The sequence below is a fragment of the Eulemur rufifrons genome, chromosome 30 (assembly GCF_041146395.1).
Source record: "Eulemur rufifrons isolate Redbay chromosome 30, OSU_ERuf_1, whole genome shotgun sequence".
Classification (NCBI taxonomy): Eukaryota; Metazoa; Chordata; class Mammalia; order Primates; family Lemuridae; genus Eulemur; species Eulemur rufifrons.
The window spans coordinates 18,251,854-18,272,137 of NC_091012.1; the positions used below are offsets into that span (position 1 = coordinate 18,251,854).

The following is a 20,284-nucleotide window of genomic DNA, read 5'->3' on the forward strand; positions in this document are numbered from 1 at the left end:
CTATAAACAAAATAAAATAAAGTAAACAGAAACAAGTTTTGTGGAGGATGTGGAGAAATCTGGACCCTCATACACTGCTCTTGGGAATGCAAAAGGGTACAGCTGCTGTGGAAATCAGTTTGCTGGTTCCTCGATAAGTTGAACATGGAATTACAATATGGCCCAGCAGTTTGACTCCTAGATGTAGACTCAAAATAATTGAAAACAGGTGTTGAAACAAAAAGTCGTACAGGAATGTTCATGGCAGCACTAGTCACAGTGGCCAAAAGGTAGAAATTGCCTAACTGCCCATCAACTGATGAGTGGATAAGCAAAATGTGGTCTGTTCACACAACGGAATGCACATGGATGAAATGCACATAATGAATGCACATAATGAAAACATTATGCTGAGTGAAAGCAGCCAGACACAAAAGGCCATGCATTTATCGTATGGTTCCATCTACAGGAAATCTCCAGAATATGCAAACCTCCACAGACAGAAAGCAGGTTATCAGTTGCCAGGGACTATGGGGAGTGTGGGGGTGTTGGGGTGGGGGTGGCGGTGGCATGTGTGTGGGTGCGTGTGTACGTGGGACGTGGTGCGGGGTATGGGGAGTGACTGCTTAATGGGTACAGGGGTTTCTTCTGAGGGTGGTGAAAATGTTTTGCAGCTAGATGGTCGTGATGGCTGCACAACAATGTGAATGTACTTAATGGCACTGAGTTGTATCCACCCTTCCTCACCCCTCCATCTTTGGCACCATGTTCCTTCCCATCCAGTAGGAAGCGGAAGTTCCAGCAAGGAGAGGTTCCAGGGGCGAGGGTGAGCAGCATCCTCCCACCCCACGGCCTGCCAGTTCTAAGCCCAGGCCTGCTGCACGCGGGCCACCTGGGAGGCAATGACGCCACCGGATGTGCGTGTCACGCAGCCGGCTCCCCGACCAATGAGGGACTGATCCGTGGTCGCTAGGGTACAGAGTACTGGACTGAGGACCGGCATCTTGAGAGGCATCGCGTTGAGCTAGGCCGGGCGGAGATATCGCACGCATTGTCCAGCATGCCGGGCAGGCAGAGCCGTCGAGGGTCGTCCCATCATCAGAGCCGGACCTGCTCTCGCACAGCCAGAGCCGAGCTGGTGTTCTCGGTGAGCCACATGGAGCGCCTTCTGCGGGAGGGCCACTATTCCCCGAGGCTGAGCGGCAGCGCCCCGGTTTTCCTTGCTGCCGTTGTCCAGTACCTGACGGCCAAGGTCCTGGAGCTGGCGGGCAACGAGGCCCAGAACAGCGGCAGGAGGCGCATCACCCCGCAGATGGTGGACATGGCCATCCACAACAGCCCGCTGCTAAGTGGCCTCTTCAGCACAACCACAGTCTCCCAGGTTGCCCCGGGCCAGGAGTAGCTGCTGACACCTGGCTCCCGGGCCTCAGCCATCCTTCCCTCCACCCGTCTATCCCCCCACCAGGAGCCAAACTCGCCCCTCTCTCTGGCCAGCCAGGGCAACCCCGCTTGCCCTGCGCATTCAGCAAGTTCTGTCAATAAAGTGTTTAAAGAAACCAACGGGCCTGCTTGAGTCACTTGGCGTCGGAGGGGGTTGTGAGACATCCATAGCAGAAGGAGGGAAGGGCAGGCGATGGGGGTCTCATGGTCTGGGGTGGGGAGGGAGTCATGGATGCCACGGAGGAACAGAGACATCTATAACTGGAGGGAGAGGGAAGGGCGGGTGGTGGGGGGTCTCGGGGTGCGACCGGGTGGAGTGGGAGACAGGGATGACATGGTGGAGCATAGATAACCATAACGGAGGGAGGGAAAGACAAGCGGTGGGGGACTCAGGGTGCGGTGGGGTAGGGTGGGAGTCAGGGATGGCACAGAGGGGTAGAGGCATGCATAGCGCAGTGAGGGAAGCGCAGGAGGTGGCGGTCTTGGGGTAAGGTGGGGTGGGGTGGGAGTCAGGGATGGCACAGTGGAGCCCGGACATCCATAGCAGAGTGAGGGAAGGGCAGGAGTTGGGGGTCTCAGAATAACATTGGGTGGGGTTGGAGTCAGGGATGCCACAGAGGGGAAAAGATATCCATAGTTTGAGGGAGGGACTGGCTGCCGGTAGGGGACTCGGGGTATGGTTGGGTGGGAGTCAGCGAAGGCGCAAAGGAGCAGAGACATCCATAGCTGGAGGGAGGGAAGTGCAGGGGGTGGGGGTCCCGGGGTGTGATCTGGTGGAGTGGCAGAGAGGGATGACACGGTGGAGCACTGATATCCATAGCGCAGTGAGAGAAGCGCATGAGGTGGAGGTCTCGGGGTGGGATATGGTGGGGTGGGAGTCAGCGATGGCACAGAGGAGCAGAGACATCCATAGCCAGAGGGAGCAAAGGGCAGCTGTTGGGTGCCTTGAGGTTGGCTGTGCTGGGAGTCTGGGATGGCACTGTGGACAAGGGACATTCATAGGGCAGTGAGGGAAGGGCAGGAGGCTGGTGTCTGGGTGTGCGGTGGGGTGGGGTGGGAGTCATGGATGGCTCGGAGAAGCAGATATATCAATACCCGGAGGGAGGGAAGGGCAGGCTGTGGGGGTCTTGGGGTCTGGGGTGGGGAGGGAGTCACGGATGCCACGGAGGAACAGAGACATCTATAACTGGAGGGAGGGAAGAGCAGGGGTTCGGGGTCTCGGGTGTGGTGGGGTGGCAGTTGTGGATGGCACAGTGGAGCAGGGACATTCACAGCGGAAAGGAGGCAAAGGCAGGGGGTTTGGGTCTCGGGGTGGGGTGGGAGTCAGAGATGGCACATAGGAGCAGAGACATCCATAGCCGGAGGGAGGTAAGGGCAGGGGGTGGGGGTCTCGGGGTGCAATCGGGTATAGTGGGAGAAGGGATGACACGGTGGAGCACAGATACCCATAGTGGAGGGAGGGAAAGACAGGCGATGGGGGTCTCCGTGTGAGGTGGGGTATGTGGGAGTCATGGATGGCGCAGAGGAGCAGAGACATCCACAGCCAGAGAGAGGGAAGGGGAAGCCGTGGGTGTCTCAGGGTGCCCTGGGGTTGGGTGGGAGTCAGGGATGCGACTGAGGAGCAGAGACATCTATAACCGGAGGGAGGGAAGGGCAGGGTTTTTGGGGTATCGGGATGCGACCGGGTGGAGTGGGAGACAGGGATGACACAGTGGAGCACAGATATCCATAACGGAGGGAGCAAAAGACAGGCGGTGGGGGTCTCGGGGTGGGGTGAGGTAGGGTGAGAGTCAGGGATGGCACAGAGGGGCAGAGCCATGCATAGCGCAGTGAGGGAAGGCCAGGAGGTTGCGGTCTCGGTGCAACGTGGGGAGGGGTGGGAGTTAAGGATGGCAAAGAGGAGAATGGACATCCATAGCGCAGTGAGGGAAGGGCAGGAGGTGGGGGTCTGGGGGTGGGGTGTGGAGGGGTGGGAGTCAAGGATGGCACAGAGGAGCACGGACATCCACAGCACAGTGACGGAAGGGCATGAGGTGGCGGTCTCGGAGTAACGTAGGGTGGGGTGGGAGTCAGGGATGGCACAGAGGAGCCCGGTCATCCATAGAGCAGCGAGGGAAGGGACGGAGGTGGGGGTCTCGGGGTGGGGTGCGGTGGGGTGGGAGTCAAGGATGGCACAGAGGGGCAGAGACATGCATAGCGCAGTGAGGGAAGGCCAAGAGGTCGGGGTCTCGCGGTGTGGGGTGGTGGGGTGGTAGTCAGGGATGACACAGAGGGGAAGAGAGATCCATAGCTGGAGGGAGGGACTGGCTGGCGGTAGGGGTCTCGGGGTATGGTTGGCTGGGATTCAGCAATGGCACAGAGGAGCAGAGACATCCATAGCCGGAGGGAGGGATGGGGAGGGGGTGGGGGTCTCGGGGAGCGATCTGGTGGAGTGGCAGAGAGGGATGACACGGTGGAGCACAGATATCCATAGCGTAGTGAGGTAAGGGCAAGATGTGGGGGTCTCGGGGTGGAGTGGCGTGGGGTGGGAGTCAAGGATGGCACAGAGGATCAGGGACATCCATAGCGCAGTGAGGGAAGGGCAGGAGGTGCCGGAGTCTGGGTAAGGTGGGTTGGGGTGGGAGTCAGTGTTGGCACAGTGAAGCACAGACATCCATAGCAGAGGGAGGGAAGGGCAGGAGGTGGGGGTCTCGGGCTGGGGTGGCGTGGGCTGGGTCTCAGGGATGGCACAGACGGTCAGAGACATCCATAGCGGAGGGAGGCAATGGCAGACGATGAAAGTCTCGGCGTGTGATTGGGTGGCAGTCTCGGATGGCACAGAGGAGAAAGGACATCCATAGCACAGTGAGGGAAGGGCAGGAGGTGGGGGTCTCGGGGTGGGTTGTGGAGGGGTGGGAGTCAAGGTTGGCACAGAGGGGCAGAGACATACATAGTGCAGTGAAAGAAGGGCAGGAGGGGCGGTCTTGGGGTAAGGTAGGGTGGAGTGGGAGTCAAGGATGGCACAGAGAAGCAGAAACATCCGTAGCCAGAGGGAGGGAAAGGCAGGAGGTGGCGGTCTCAGGGTGGGGTGTGGTGGGGTGGGAGTCAGGGATGGCACAGTGGATCCAGGACATCCATAGTGCAGTGATGGTAGGGCAAGAGGTGGGGGTGTGTGAGTAAGGTGGGGTGGGAGTCAGGGATGCCACGGAAGAACAGAGGCAACTATAACCAAACAGAGGGAAGGGCAGGGGGTGGGGTTCTCGGAGTCGGGTGGATTCCGGTGGGAGTCAGGGATCGCAAAGTGGGGCAGGGACATCCGTAACTGGAGGAAGGGAAGGGCAGGGGGTGGGTGTCTCGGGGTGCCATGGGGTAGGGTGAGAGTGAGGGATGGCACAGAGGAGTAGAGACATCCCTAGTCGGAGGGAGGGAAAGGCAGGGGGTGGAGGTCTCGGGGTAGGGTGGGATGGGAGTCAGGGATGGCACAGAGGAGCAGAGACATCCATAGCCGGAGCGAAGGAAGGGCAGGCGCTGGGGGTCTCAAGGTGTTTTGGAATGGGGTGGGAATCAGGGATGGCACAGAGGAGCAGTCTCTCCCTGTGACAGTGCAGCGGTTGGCCCTGGGTGGGAAGTGCTGGCTAGGGTGGGGGCACAGAAGACTCCCCCATAGGCTCTCAGCAAGTCAGGGCCTGCCTGGTGAATTCCCCAGTCATGGGGTTTGCTGGGGTGTAGCTCAAGATCATGACTGCGGTGTCTTCTAAAGGCAGCCAGTGTTGGGGTGCAGAGGTGAAAGAAGCGGTCCGCATGGGCTCCAATGGGGCAGGGACTTTGGGCGGGAACAGAGGAGTGACAAGGGGAAACATCCCAGAAATACACAAACACGGAATGAGGATAACGCAGGATCACGAGTGTGGCTTTGTGGGTGTCCAAATGGAGATGCTAAGGGACGCCCTTAGCAACAGAGAGACAAGCAGAACCTAGCAACGTTTGGCGCCAGGCCTGGACCCGCCTGCCGCGCAGGATCCTGGATTTGATTTGCATCCAGAGCAGGCGTCCGGCCAGCCTCCGCCCCAAGTCCCTTGATTTGCCTATGCCGCTGGCAAGTGGGCCAGGCCCCGCCTCCGATCCCGCTCTTTGCATATCACCAGGGCAACGGCTCTGCCTAGGGCTCCGGAGCGGGCGCGGTTTCGCCGACCGGCCTCTGGGAGGCGCAGGGCACGTCGCGGCCCCCCAACCGGTGGTGCCGCCACGTCCACTGGCTGCGTCAGCGCGCCCAGAAACGCTGGGGACGGCGACCATGGCGGCGGCCGCGGCCGGCCTGGGCGGCGGCGCGGGGCTCGGCCTGGATGCCGGGGACTTCCTGGCCCGGTACCGGCTGGTGTCGAACAAGCTGAAGAAGCGGTTCCTGCGGAAGCCGAACGTGGCGGAGGCCGGCGAGCAGTTCGGGCAGCTGGGCCGGGAGCTGCGCGCCCAGGAGTGCCTGCCGTACGCGGCCTGGTGCCAGCTGGCGGTGGCGCGCTGCCAGCAGGCGCTTTTCCACGGGCCCGGGGAGGCGCTGGCCCTCACCGAGGCCGCGCGCCTCTTCCTGCGGCAGGAGCGCGACGCGCGCCAGCGCCTGGTCTGCCCCGCCGCCTACGGGGAGCCGCTGCAGGCTGCCGCCAGCGCCCTGGGCGCCGCCGTGCGCCTGCACCTCGAGCTGGCCGCCGCCCTGCGCGACCTGGGTCAGCCGGCCGCCGCCGCCGGCCACTTCCAGCGCGCCGCCCAGCTCCAGCTGCCCCAGCTGCCGCTGGCCGCGCTGCAGGCGCTCGGCGAGTCTGCCTCCTGCCAGCTGCTGGCGCGCGACTACACCGGCGCCTTGGCGGTCTTCACGCGCATGCAGCGCCTGGCGCGGGAGCTCGGCGGCCATCCCGTGCCGCCGCCGCCGCCACCACTGCCGCCGCCACCGCCAGGGCCCCAGCCTGGACCTGGCGCGACACCCGCCCTGCCCGCCGCGCTGCTCCCCCCGAACACCGGCTCTACGGCTCCTTCTCCCGCAGCCCTGGGCGCCTTCTCAGACGTGCTGGTCCGCTGCGAGGTGTCTCGCGTGCTCCTGCTGCTGCTCCTGCAACCACCGCCCGGCAAGCTGCTGCCGGAGCATGCCCAGACCCTGGAGAAGTACTCCTGGGAGGCTTTTGACAGCCACGGGCAGGAATGCAGTGGCCAGCTTCCCGAGGAGCTCTTTCTGCTGCTCCAGTCCCTGGTCATGGCTATCCACGAAAAGGACACGGAAGCCATCAAGTCGCTGCAGATGGACATGTGGCCACTGTTGACTGCTGAGCAGAACCACCTCCTTCACCTCGTTCTGGAAGAAGCCGTCTCCCCCTCGGGACAGGGGATCTGATGATAAATCACGGTAACCAAATGACTTTGTGCCTGCTCTCAAACCTCACACATCCACCTTTGCATTTGGGGAGAAAGAAGAGACATCGTTCCTGGTTCTACGTTTTATGTTACCCCTGTTGCCACCGTAGGAATGTAGTGGACTGAAAGTTACCTGTATCCCAAACGCTTATTTTCATAATAGTGGGAGAAAAACACATTTCGATAGAATCAGAGTAGAGGATATGGCTCTCTTCCAAAAAACTGCAACGTAAAAATGAGAATCCCTTTAATCTCCTTCCCTCTTCTTCTCTCACCCAGCACCTCCTCCCACCCCCATCTTTGTTTCATAGTGACGATTTCATTTTGCACTGCTCCGTCTAAATTCCTGACCTATGTGATTTCATCGTGACACTCATTGCTTAGACACTAGTATCTCTGTGTCTTTGTGATCACCAGATCGCTCCCTTGACTCACCCGCACTATAACGACGCGTGGGGGTCATTTTATTCCTTACAACTTTGTTGTTGTTGCAGCCCTCAATCCAGGATAATGCTCTTCTAGTACCCTTCACCTGTGGTTTAGATGGACTCCATCTGTACAATGTGACTATCTCATCTACTTGTCAGGGGGCAAAAGGCAGCACCAGAGAGTTCTCTTTCAGGTCCAGCATGTATTCCTTCCTTTGAAATTTACAGTAGGCCCAGTATGTGGGCCTAGTATGGGGAGCAATGAATCTACAGGCCATCTGTGAGGCAGTCCTTACTCAGATCCCTGCAATGCAAGTGTGTCCAGTGCAACAGTTCCAGTGCCAGTGTATCTGTTTGCATTGGAATTCACAGTTCTGGCTCTGTCCCAGGAGGTATCTGGAATCTACATTGTGTCTTTTAGTTAACTCAAATATTTAAACAGAGCATGGCTCTTTGGTATTGTGTGATCACGTGAATGTAAGGCAGTGTCCTCCTTGTTCCCCAACAGCAGGAGGGCGTTCTATTTTAAAACAGTAAGTTTCCAAGACTTTTTGGTCCAAATGTTCCATGCAAACCGACTTAGGTGTTTTCTTATCTATTGTGTTATTTTTACACTTTTGACAGGGATGATATGAACTCTTCAGAATAAAACCTCTTTCTCAAACATTCACCTCTGGGAAAGTGCATCCTTTAGACTGAAATTGTGCACAATAAGTAATCTTTGGGGCTACTGAGGACACAGTTGGGGGCAGGGAAGGTGATGTTTTTGTCTTGTGTTTTTGTTGGTGTTGTTTGGAGGGTGGGGGAGAGGTGTGGAGGGGCGTCACTGTGAGTTAAGTGCCTCAAAATGGGTGGGACTTTTAGGGTATTCTTTTTTGCTTCTAGTTCTACTTCAGTTATGTGGAAGTGATGGGAAATACAGGAGCGGCCCATTTGAGACAGATCCAGCCACCATTCGTGTGCTCCCACTTGGCTGCCAGGAAGGGTCCTACGGAGTCCTAAAAGCCTAGCCCAACTTATTGCAAAAGTGGTAAGGGCGTATGATCCTTTAGTCTTTGGCTATTTTTTTTCCCTTTCCTGGTATGCTCCTCTCAACCTGGGCTGCAGGCCTGGCCAGCTGCCTTATTCTCTTATGGCCCAATAATGTTGAGGTGTTATGGAGCATGACTGGCGATAATTTGTTGGGTTCAGGCTTAAGGAGAAGCCTCCTTAGGCCTCTGGGTCAGGGAGGTGAGGTGAGGGATAACCAGAGAGTCAGGTGTTGGGTATACAGGCATAATTCTAGGAAACACTAAAACTCCTTGTTTTCCATTTACCATTGGCTCATTTAATGTATCTCACTCAGAAACTTAACAGCAGGCCTAACCGGGCCAAGGCCAGATTTCACCATTTCTGACAGATTTCTCTTATAATATGTCCCTCTAATACCAACAATAACACTGATTTCCAACATGCCAAAGACAAATATTTTTAAAGGACACGATTAGTTTGCTTTTTAACTTGAAAACTGAGGGGGAAAGGCCCTTATCATTGAAATGTTCATGGACGATTCCAAATTCACATTCGAAATATTTTAAATTGTTGAACATGGTGGCAGTGGTCCTTGAAGGGTTTTGGGGTTCCCCTTCTCCCCATTATGAGGTGCTCCTATAATGAGAAATATTGCTTATGAAAGAGTATTTTATATGTGGATGGTACAAAGGCATTCTAGAACCACGACGTTGGAGGAAGATGATCAAGACTGAAATTAGTAAATTTAGGCAAGGTCTGAGATCCAGAGGGTTCCGGTACTAAGGGTTAATGTTAACTGTCTGGGCATCTGTACTGCCATTAGAGTAGACCAGCAGTCCAGTCCACTAACTTTTTCTGTAAAGGGCCAGAGAGGTAGAAATATGTTAGTCTTTACAGGCCACAGGTGGTCTCTGTTGCCATCGCTTCCTTGTTTGTTTGTTTTTGTAATCCTTTAAACGTGTAACAGCCATTCGCAACTCACAACTCACAGTCCTCACAAAAGCAGACTGCAGGCCAAATTCGTGGGCTATAGTTTGCCCATTCCTGTGTTAGAACTCAATGACTGTTTGCTAAAGGAATAAACCTCATGAGAGTGGTTAATAAATGATAAGTAAGTTGTCCTAATCACTGAAAAACAAAGTTTGAAATTAAATGAACTAGGCATTCAACTCTAGATTCTAGGAAACAAACAAACCAAAAGAAAGTAAAGGAGAATTTTTAAAGGTTTGAACAGAAATTAATCAATTAGAAACAGCTCTTTCAAAACCACGTTTGATTTTAAAACCAAGAGTTGATTCTTTGAGAAACCAATACAATAGAGAACCATTTGCCAACTCTGATAAAGAGGGAGAAAGACATATATGTGTGTTTACAGATACAGATACGTGGCACGGGAAGGGAGATAAGACTCTACTGTACACATTTACAGCAGTTTACTCAAGGCAACACAAATGAGAGTACCAATAACCATAAAAGGATTGGAAAAGGCAGTCAAGTATCTGTCTCTAAATAAGGAACAATGCTTAAGTGGCTTTTTCATCTACAAAATGCCTACATTAATTGAACTATTCTAGAACAATAATTTCATGGGAAAAAATGGAAGCTTTTCCAATTTATTTTCAAGTTTAATGTAACTCTCATGCCAAATCCTGATAAGTAGAGCCCCTGGCAAAGGTAAACCAATTTTATTTGTGAATATAGAGAAGTTCTAAAATTAAAATGTTGGCAAATTGGATCCAGCTAAGTTTTAAATGATATAGAGTATGACTGAGCAAAGTTTTCCTAGGAGTTAGCACAGTTGTGTACTGAAGCCCTCTTGCACTGGCTTGTGACAGCCAATCGTATACATCTCTTCCCAACTCTGCATTCAATGACATCACATCTGTAGCTTGAAGTCAGGCATGATGGGAGTAGTATTTATATCATGGAAATCGGCAAATTCTACAAACCAAGGGCTTTTCTCCCTAGCCTCTCGTCACTTTGCCCCTGAGTTGGTTGTCACTTGCCAGCACACTATTGAATGTTAAGAGTAACTTGATAACAGGAAGGAGAGGAAATGTGATCATGTCAAAGATGCCAGAAAAACATTTGACAAAATTCAGCTGCCATTCCAAATAAAGTAGGAATAGAAGGAAACTTTTTAAACATGATTTTAAAGTATTTGTTTGAAACTGGGTGAACAATATACGAAATAGTGAACATGGCATACATTCCCATTAAAGTCAGGAACGAGATAGGCTTATTGGTTGGTGCGGTTGTGTGTATGTGTGTATGCATCTCAATCACAAAAACATTTAGGGTGATTGCTATTTCCTGTTTACCAGGTACTGTCAGCACCAATTACTGTATGAAATATGGTTCCCACAAAGAACATGGAACACACAAATGATGATAATTTGAGGAAGATTTAATAAAGGTACTAGTTCGGAAGGTGGGGGGACCGGGTATTACCATCTCTAGACCTGAAAGGGTAAGGAGAGAATTGGGTAGATTGTTTTAGTGGCTTAAAGAAAGACCACAAATTCTTTGACATTCCTCCCGTTGAGAATTAGGGTCTGTTTCCCTTCCCCTTGAATCTGGGTGGATGTGTGATTTGATTCTAACCCACAGGAGGTATTGAAAGTGATGCTGCATAACATAGAAGACTAGGTCAGAAAAGCTGATGTAGTCTCCACCTTGTTAGCTGGAAAACTTAACTTGGAGGCCCTAAGATGACATGTAAGAAGTCCGACTACCTTGATCCTGACATGCTGTGAGAAAGCCCAGGCCTCAGGGAAAAGCCAGGTAAAGTTACTTCAGTCAACAACTGCAGATTCTGTCCTAGCTGAAAGCCATTACCAGCCACCAGAAATGCAAATAAAGATACTTCCACATGATTCCGGTACCAAGCTGTTAAATATTCTTGGCTGAGGCCCCAGATGTGGAGCAGACACTGCCCAGCCCCACTGTGCCCTGTCCAGAGTCCTGACCTACAGAATCCATGAACAAAACAAAATGTTTGTTCTTATGACACCAAATTTTGGAGTGGTTTGCTGCACAGCAATAGTAACTGGTACAGGTAGAGAAAGCCACTCTGAGGGGAGCAGTGACCTTCAGTGGACAGATACAGTCACAAGGAGGAAGTCAGGATGATAAACGTGCCAGTCTTACTCTCCTTCTTTCCTCTACTCTTTTGCCAGTGCTCCCTGTTGGTGAAACCCAACCAAAGGCTAGAGGACAAGGTAGGCTGTTGTATTCTACACAGGCTTGCATCACAGAACAAGAAGCAGGGCAGAGAAGCAGGAAAATGGATGTAAAGGGGCAAACAAAAGTTATCTTGTGCAGGCCCATCTGTGGACTTTGAACTTTATTCTGAAGACAAAAAGAAGACATTGAGAGCTTTTAGGCAGGGGATTGATAAGATGATTATCCTGAAAATGATGTGCAGCTTTTATTGGAGACTAGAAACAAGGGAAGACTAGTTAGAAGTGTAACATAATAGATCAAGTGTGAGGTGATGGGCCCTTGGTAAGAGCAGTATAAGTGGAAATAAGGAAGTGATGTGACAGGCAAACGGAGAATTGACCAGATTCAGATTCATCAGGGGGCATAAAAATGAGGGAAGAGTAGGCAAAAATGCTAAGGTTTTAAACCTGTTTAAATAAAGGTCATGAACCCATCCTTAAAAATTCATCGATTTTCAAGGTTTCACCCATCCTTTCATGTGGAAGGCACAATTTTTTTTTCTCCATTCATGGTATTACCTGCTAAACTCAAGTATTTCACCTACTCCCCACTGGACATCTCAACCTGATTGCCCTATCATCACCTCAAAGCTAGGATATCCATAAGCAAACTCACAATCTTATCAATGCACTCAGTCCTGAATCACATATTTCTGTCAGTAGAGCATCTTTTCATTTCTAGCATCTATGAGAACCTTGACACTACTACATTTTTGTTTATATTTCCACAATCACTCCTAATGCCCAAAGGTGAAAAATTCTTTTTTGGAGTTAAGTTTGCAGAAGCTAGGAGCGTTTGTCCAATATCTGAAATCTGCCAAGAGCTCTTTAAAGAAGAATTCATGCAATCTATGGAAAGGACTAATTACATACCATTAAGGTCCCCGTGGAATTTCCTCGATAAGTCTGCCACTTCTTCCCATCAAGACTATACACGATGATAAACTGAGAGATGTAGAGGCTGGAGAGCTTCTGACGGGCACCCTGGGTCTTGATGCCGTGAATAATCATTGGTGCCAACAGATCCACCTACCAATTAAAACAACACTTTAACTTGTTTTTAAATGTGTGTACTACCTCCTGAAATTAATTATTGGCTTAGGAAGAATCTACATTGGTACAGATGTGCCCAGCATTACCTTAGATGTGCAGGTGAAGCAGACACCAATGTTGGAATTTGGACGTGTGTGAAACTGTGGGATAAACAGTGGGAATGAGTAGGAAAGTGCTTATTGAGTTCTCAGCCTGCTTTCTGGCAAACTAGACTATTTCCAAATCATAGAGCCCCCAGTGCCTCTGCATACACAGCCTTTATGCTGCCTAGGTGGACCCACATAATCTAATGCTTTGCCCACACTCAGCCTCAGCCTAGCCAAAGCCAATTTCCTTCCCACTCCCCAAACCAGCCCCATCCCAACATCACTATCAATGACAAACTGCTATGCCTCCTTGAAGCGTTCTTCAGAAACTATTTCTCCTGGTTAGATTTCTCTGATTCACCCAGACAAATTTAGTGCTGCTTCTTCTATGCTTCCACTTCACTTTATATATGACTTCATTATAGCAAATTATTGCACCATATTATAAAGGCTGCTTTGCTTTTCTGCCTTCCTTATTAGACCCAGATCCTTAGGGCAGTAAACCTGTTTGAGTTACCTAACATTTCTGTGTCTCAATTTGTTTATCCCTAAAGTGGAGATAATATTAGTGTTTGTCTCGAAGGGTTACAGTAAGGATCAAAGAGTTAATACATGTCATGTGCTGAGTTCAGTGCCTAGCACATACTGGACACTCAATAAATGTTAGTTTTTATATTCTCTCTAGCCCCAGCACCTAACATGATATCTGGTATAATACTGATGCATAGCGAATGCTTTGGAATGAATGAGTGAATATGGCAAAGTGGTAAGGAATGGTTGGTTCTCAAAGAAGAGGTCATGGACCATGCAGCATTACAAGAGGTACCAGTTTCTGCTCTAACAAGCAAGACAAACTTAACATGTCCTTACAGAAGCCTGACATGTCCAGATTGGACTAGTCATGACTCTTGTGCTTAATAACGGTCTCCTTCAGTTGACTGTAAGTTCCATGCATACACTCATTCAAAGAATATTTTTTAGCACTTGCTATGTGCCAAGCACTGTTTTAGGTACTGGGAATAGAGTAGTAAACAAGAGATAGAACCCTGCCCTCATGGAACTTACATTTGAGTAGGAGAGACAGACTTTGTATCATTTATATGTTTTTATTTGTTTACAGCATCAAGTAGTGAAAACTGCAGGAGAAAAGAAGCCGTGTAACAGGACAGAGTGTGTCAAGGTCTTCAGAAGCTACGGCATTGTCTTTTCCCAGATTAGATGGTATTCCCAATTGAAGGCAGTTTATTTTTCATCTTGGAGTTGTATAAATAACTGAAAGCACCAGGTGCAGAAATCATGATTTTTATTTAATTGACTTGTATTGTTTCTTTATGCAGCTAGAGTATAAGAGTTCTTTATTGTACCACTGATTATTGTGTCTTCTAGCAGTTTTAATAAAGACTTGCCAGGCCAATTTACATTTTGTAACTGATGAATGCTTGGCAAAGTGCCAAGCTTATCTACTTCATCTTCTTGTGCCTCTTGTACATTATAATTGGCCCCTGGGAGCAGTTTGGAAATTATAGATTCAATAGCTTCACTTATGTATCCAGCCAGGAATTTCAGTGTAACTGCAAGACATATCCCTCTACTAGGAAGTGGGCAAGGTAGTAATGAGTTTCGTGGTATGAAAGTACAAACATTGCAGCTGCATATCTCCATGGGGCCTACCAACTGCCCGCCGCGGTATGCCTGGTCTTGGTCACCCAGTGCCCCTCAACCAGCCCAGAGCTCTTGTGACTGGGGGCCAGGCTGTTGTACACTCTTCAGAATAGATGCCTACCCCAACTCCCTTCCTTGTTAGCGCCCCTATCAACTCCATCTCCATGCCTGCTGGCTCCCTGAAACCATTTCTTTATTTTATAAAGTTACCATATCAAGGCTGGGCACGGTGGCTCATGCCTGTAATCCTAGCACTCTAGGAAGCTGAGGCAGGAGGATCGCTCGAGTTCAGGGGTTCAAGACCAGCCTGAGTAAGAGCGATACTCTGTCCCTACTAAAAATAGAAAAATTAGTGAGGCATGGTGCCATGTGCCTGTAGCCCCAGCTATTTGGCAGAAGGATGGCTTGAGCCCAGGAGTTGGAGACTGCAGTGAGCTAGGCTCATGCCATGGTATTCTAGCCCAGGTGACAAAGCAAGACTCTGTCTCAAAAAATAAATAAATAAATAATAAAGTTACTAGATAAAGAAAATGTCTAGCTGGACCTCAGTAGGAAAGATGCCAAAAACCACCTTGAGGATGAGGTGATTTAATACGGGTTGGACGATAATACAATTAGGTGTATTTGTAACAGGTTTAATTACCATAAACAAACAGTAATAGTTAATAGATGATTACCGACTTAAAGGGAGTATTCTAGAAACAGGATAGTATAACTATTATAAATTAGGGCTCTGGAGCCCAACTATCCAACAATCAGGGTTTGAATTTTGGCTCAGCCGCTTATTGGCTGTGGGACCTGGGGCACAATATCTAACTTCTCTAGTTTTCAGTTTCCTTATCTGAAATGAGAGTGATAGTAAAATCTGCCTCATAAGGTTGTGATAAGGATTTAGTGGCTTGATTTGTGTTGAGCACATACTAAGGAAACCCTGTCTACTTCAATATTTTGATCACAACTTTGCTGGAATATTAACAAGTTTACTGATCACATCAGTAAATGATGTGAAATTTGGAAGACTAGGAAATACTTTGGGAGACTGAAGCTTGGCAAGCTGAGACAATGGGCCAAATCTAATAAGGTGAAACTTAACAGGCTGTATCACTCAGGGTTCTTTGGCTAGGCACGGATAAGACACTCTGTTTACTTGTCTCATCAGATTGTATCCAGTGAGGAAGATATAATTCCCCAAACAGAAATAAGAATATAACAGATTCAAAGCATCCAACCAGATAAAAAATGTCCACTATATAGAGATACATGGAAGGTTGAAAATGATAACCATAGAAATTCAAGATGAAGAACATGTGGTTTGGTAGAAGCACAAACAAAAAAATACTTAAAGATTAGTTAATAGCAGCTCGAATTGAGTCAAAATTGGCAGTGTCTACAAAACAATAACAAAAAGATGAGTTGCTGTGGCATCAACAGACATGCTCTTGGTGTCTGCTTACTGGTAAGCCAGTTTATTTTTCCCTGGTCCCTATTTACTATTTTAACCTCAAAAAATATATAAGAGCAGATGCAGTCTTGCAAAAAAGGAAAACATATAGGGAATGTCCTCAGCCAACTAGGAAGAGGAAGAAGAAGACTGGTACACTACAAGAAGAGGCTGGAGGTGGGGGAAGTAGGTGGTCAAACGTGTGTACATTAGTCCCTCTCCAGGCTTCGAGTACCAGGGTTGGGAGGCCCGTTAGATAGGTTGAGAGAAAAGCTGGAAGCAAAAGAGTTTCCTCCATTTTTCCATATTTTCAGATATGTTGAGTTAAATAAAATGTATTATTAAAATGAATTTCACATGTCTTAAAAATTGGCTACTAGGCCGGGCGCGGTGGCTCACGCCTGTAATCCTAGCCCTCTGGGAGGCTGAGGCGGGTGGATCGTTTGAGCTCAGGAGTTCGAGAGCAGCCTGAGCAAGAGCGAGACCCCGTCTCTACTAAAAATAGAAAGAAATTATCTGGACAGCCAAAAATATATAGAAAAAAATTAGCCGGGCATGGTGGCACATGCCTGTAGTCCCAGCTACTCGGGAGGCTGAGGCAGTAGGATCACTTGAGCCCAAGAGTTTGAGGTTGCTGTGAGCGAGGCTGACACCACGGCACTCTAGCCCGGGCAACAGAGTGAGACTCTGTCTCAAAAAAAAAAAAAAAGAAAAATTATCTACTAGAAAATGTAAAATTGCACATGAGGTTTGCATTTGTGGCTCACATATTTCTATTGGACAGCTCTGCTCTAGGTGAAATGGGGAGGTGAGAAAAATCTGAAAGACTGAGTCCTTTAAAAGAAATTGAGTTAACCAACTTAAAAACACTATTTTGGTTATTGATTCCAACTTAGTTTACCAGACTGAACTAAGTAGATGTTTCCTATAACTCAGAGGTGTAGAATTCAAGAAGGAAGACAGATTCAGTTTTAGAAGTTACATTTTCTTTTGTTGTGGGATGGGGGATTGAACCATTTGTTTTTATATTAACATAAAGGGCACTGGAGGACTCAAAGACACCTAGGCAGTTGGAAGCATGTAATGATAGCACACACAGGCTTGAGAGATGATGACTTCAATATTATAGGAAGTATTCAGATGTTCTAATTGATGAAATTTTCTAACCTTGATCCAGGAAAAGGGCTCCTTGGTGCTCCAGGCATTGATCGATCCAGAATAATGAAGTCTGGCCAGCTTTGGGGCCCACTGTCCTTTGCCCAAGAAAGGGAAGAGAGATTAAATTCAGCTGGGTTGGTCCTAGACACTTGGGAATAAAATTATTCTCTTGAGAAAGGTTAATCCTAGCTGTGGAGAAGACAGAGAAAAGCATAAAGACTTTATAGCAGTATTGATTGCTATGTAGAGATTGTGCTTGTCCTTGTCCATTCTATTATCTAAAAAAATGTAATACTTTTATTGATTGATAGCACCTCTAATTAGCTGATACTGGAATTTGTTACCAGAATTACCAAATAATATTCTTGCTTTATTATACAATGTATGCTCATTGTAGAAAATCAGAATATGGTAAATGAAAATAAAAGTAAGTAAAAGTAAATATAAAAGAAATTAAAAACATAATCCTTCCACCCTGTGAAAAATATTACTATTTTGCTATATAACTCTCCAGCTTCTTTTTCAAGGGGATTTATTTTCCCTTGAAAATAAGGGTTGGCAAACTTTTTTCTATAAAGGGCCAGATACTTAGTAATTTAGGCTTTGCAGATTACATGGTCTCTGTTGCAAATACACAACTGCTGCTGTAGCCATAGATGATATGTAAATGCATAGGCATGGCTGTGTTCCAACATAAGACTATTACGGATGCTGAAATTTGAATTTTGTAATTCTCACATGTCATGAATTTTTCTTCTTATTTTTTCAATTATTTAAAAGCAGAAAATCTATTCTTAGCTTGCATGCCATACAAAAACAGATGGTGGGCTGGATTTGGCCTGTGGGCAGTAGTTTGTCGACCCTTGCTCTAAAACAACATTTGAGAACTCTCTAGATCAGACTCAAGGGGAGCAATACAAAAGGTAGGAAGAATATTTAAGGAGGCAGTGTCATTGCCCAGGTGAGAAATGATAGTGGCCTGAATTAGAATGGTCACAGTAGGAAACGGAGAAGAGGAGACGGATTCAGGAGACACCTATGGAATAGCACTAATAGAAGCATGGAGATGGGTTGGTTATCTGAAACTCTCCAACAGAAATAAAAAAAGATATAACCAGCTCAGATTCTTGGAGAAAAAAATAATAGTATTTACCATATTGTCCTGAAGCTGTAATCTGAAAATCTCTAATGTGTCCAGAAGCCATTCCCAGTGGAGTCTGACACTCTGAAATCAAACAGGGGGAAACACAGTAGCTAGAAGTGCACACACATTTCAGCTTCTCAAATGTAAGTCAATGCAAATGGGAGAACATCAACAAATGCTAATATTTTATAGTATTTATTATGTGCCAAGAACTGTCCTAAATGTTTTATTGTATTATCTCATTTAATTCACCCTAACAAGTGCTAGAATGATTCATATTTTGCAGCTGAGGAAACTAGGGTCCATACCTAGTTTCCTCAGTTTCCAAATATACCAGTGGTTCTCTTATTTGTTTAGAGTTAAATTCCCAAACTCTTCTAAGTGATATATGTAAGTTATCTCTGGTAATCAAATGAAAATTAAGCTCCCAAATCTGCTATTGGAAATCTTGGCACTTCATCAAGTTGTGACAATGAGGAGTTTTTTTTTTTTCAAAGCTTCAAGCATATCTGCTCTTCTCTGAGAACTCTGATGATTTCTACCAGCAACATTAATTTTAAATTTGATAATAATGGGAGCTTGTATTTATTTCCTGACACAGGCAACCATTCCAGGAAGAAGGAAGGCTCTATAGAGGTAGGCTAGGTAGGCAGGGAGCCTCTGCCCACAGTGCTACTCACGCTTGCTGTACACCAGAAAAAGGGTGCTCATCCCAGCATTTAGGTGCTCGCCAATAAGGCATTCTACCCGCCAAATACCAGCTTTGGATGGTAGCATTTCCACTGTCTCAAAAACACCTTATCAAAACCAAAAGGAAAAAAGTTATTTCTTTTCACTAAAAAAATGAGCATGAGATACATTGGCCTACGTAGACTATCAAAGGAGATCTACCAAATTCAGTTCCACCACTCTTGGACCCCTCAGACCCAAAGTTCTTGCTGTGTGGCCCCTACAGCTGGAGGCACTGGAGGTTGAGTTCTGATCACTCGCCCAGGAAATGAGACAGAGTGAATGCTTTGTGTGGACAGGAGAAAGCTACTGCGTTAGGATGGGCCTGCACTCCCAGGTTTTTCAGAGCAAAAAGTGTATTTCTCATTGACCAAATGTGAGCTCTGCGGGAGAGCAGAAGTCAGGGTTAGGTCCTATTGGATCCAGTCAACTAGGGCTGTCGAGAGGAGTAAAGTTTCCCCAGCAGCAAGAAGCTGGATGTGGATGCCCAGGGGCTGAGAAATGTGTCACAAGTGACCACCCAGAATAAAGGTGGAACCAACCAAGTCAAGGGGATTTCATGATAGAGGGCCCCTTAAGGGAGTCTTTAAAGTGTCCCTTGTAAGTGTCCTGCAAGAGAAAGAGTCAGCTTTAAGTATCTGCCAAGCGCTGACAGTGTGAGGCTACCTTACAATAATGGTCCCAGTTGTAAGTAGATAAGAATGTCCTATCCCCTTCCCTTTAACCTATCTATGCTGGAGTTTAAAACAGCAGCTCGCAAGGGCTTGTGGGGAAGCATGATAAGTACGAGGTAGAGAAATTCAATCATGTCTCCCTTTCCCCACGCAGATATTTTATTCATCACATAGTATCTACTACACCTTATAATAGTGTGTATATGAAAATTTAATGGATGATAAAGGTAGCATTTCACATCAGTTGGGGAAAAGAGATTATTTAATATGACGTTGGGATGATCGCCTATTCATTTGGATGCACCTAAATGAGAACCATTTGCCATAATATGTGAAAAATAAATTCTAGATGGATCCACAAGGACTAAACAAAAACAAAACCATATATTAAATATAAGTGGATATTTTCACAATCTTGATGTGAAAAAAGCTACTTTAAGCATGTCATAAAACCCACAGCCATAAATGAAAATGTTGGTAAATTTATGACATAAAATTGTAAAACTTTCCTATAACAAAAGGCTGACACCACGGCACTCTAGCCGGGGCAACAGAGTGAGACTCTGTCTAAAAAAAAAAAAACCCACAAAACATTGTTAAAAAAGTAAAAGATTAATGACAAATTAAGTAATAAAATTCACAGCATATATGACAGACATTAGATTAGGATTGTTAACATACAAATAACTCTCACAAACTAACTTTTTTAAAAAAAAGTTCTGGGAAGAACTGACAAAAGTGATGTACCAATGAATGTTTTATGAGAAAACAAAGCCACTAGGAAATATCTAAAATAAGGGACTTTGTAGAGTTCCCCAGTGTCCCCACATTCTTTTTATGTCCTGACTGAAAATCAGAATGCCTTGGCTGCTCTGTGAT

General features: G+C 47.6%; 3 protein-coding genes across 3 annotated transcripts; 2 read left to right on the forward strand and 1 right to left on the reverse strand.

Moving 5' to 3' along the window:
• Window positions 1–711: 711 nt before the first annotated feature.
• On the forward strand, window positions 712–1,468 carry LOC138378562 (histone H2A-Bbd type 2/3-like). Its single transcript, XM_069463890.1, has one exon. It carries the CDS (start codon window positions 1,040–1,042, stop codon window positions 1,379–1,381), a length of 342 nt encoding a protein of 113 aa, XP_069319991.1. The 5' UTR covers window positions 712–1,039; the 3' UTR covers window positions 1,382–1,468.
• A 4,176-nt stretch (window positions 1,469–5,644) lies between these two features.
• Window positions 5,645–7,709, forward strand: LOC138378227 (40-kDa huntingtin-associated protein-like). Its single transcript, XM_069463564.1, has one exon. The coding sequence runs from the start codon at window positions 5,693–5,695 to the stop codon at window positions 6,773–6,775; it is 1,083 nt and encodes a 360-aa protein (XP_069319665.1). The 5' UTR covers window positions 5,645–5,692; the 3' UTR covers window positions 6,776–7,709.
• A 2,925-nt stretch (window positions 7,710–10,634) lies between these two features.
• Window positions 10,635–19,560, reverse strand: LOC138377866 (coagulation factor VIII-like). Its single transcript, XM_069462926.1, has 5 exons — window positions 18,683–19,560; window positions 18,012–18,083; window positions 16,868–16,953; window positions 12,332–12,487; window positions 10,635–10,696 (listed from the first exon to the last, which is right to left on the reverse strand). Exons 1-5 carry the CDS (start codon window positions 18,777–18,779, stop codon window positions 10,691–10,693), a joined length of 417 nt encoding a protein of 138 aa, XP_069319027.1. The 5' UTR covers window positions 18,780–19,560; the 3' UTR covers window positions 10,635–10,690.
• Window positions 19,561–20,284: the final 724 nt, after the last annotated feature.

Coding starts and splice junctions, on each gene's coding strand:
- LOC138378227 (XM_069463564.1), top strand. CDS start 5,693: ATGGCGGCGGCCGCGGCCGGCCTGGGCGGCGGCGCGGGGCTCGGCCTG.
- LOC138377866 (XM_069462926.1), bottom strand. CDS start 18,779: ATGCTACCATCCAAAGCTGGTATTTGGCGGGTAGAATGCCTTATTGGC. Junction 18,084..18,682: donor TTTTCTGGTGTACAGCAAGC/GTGAGTAGCACT, acceptor GTTTGATTTCAG/AGTGTCAGACTCCACTGGGA. Junction 12,488..16,867: donor AGCCCTTTTCCTGGATCAAG/GTTAGAAAATTT, acceptor TTTAATTGGTAG/GTGGATCTGTTGGCACCAAT.
- LOC138378562 (XM_069463890.1), top strand. CDS start 1,040: ATGCCGGGCAGGCAGAGCCGTCGAGGGTCGTCCCATCATCAGAGCCGG.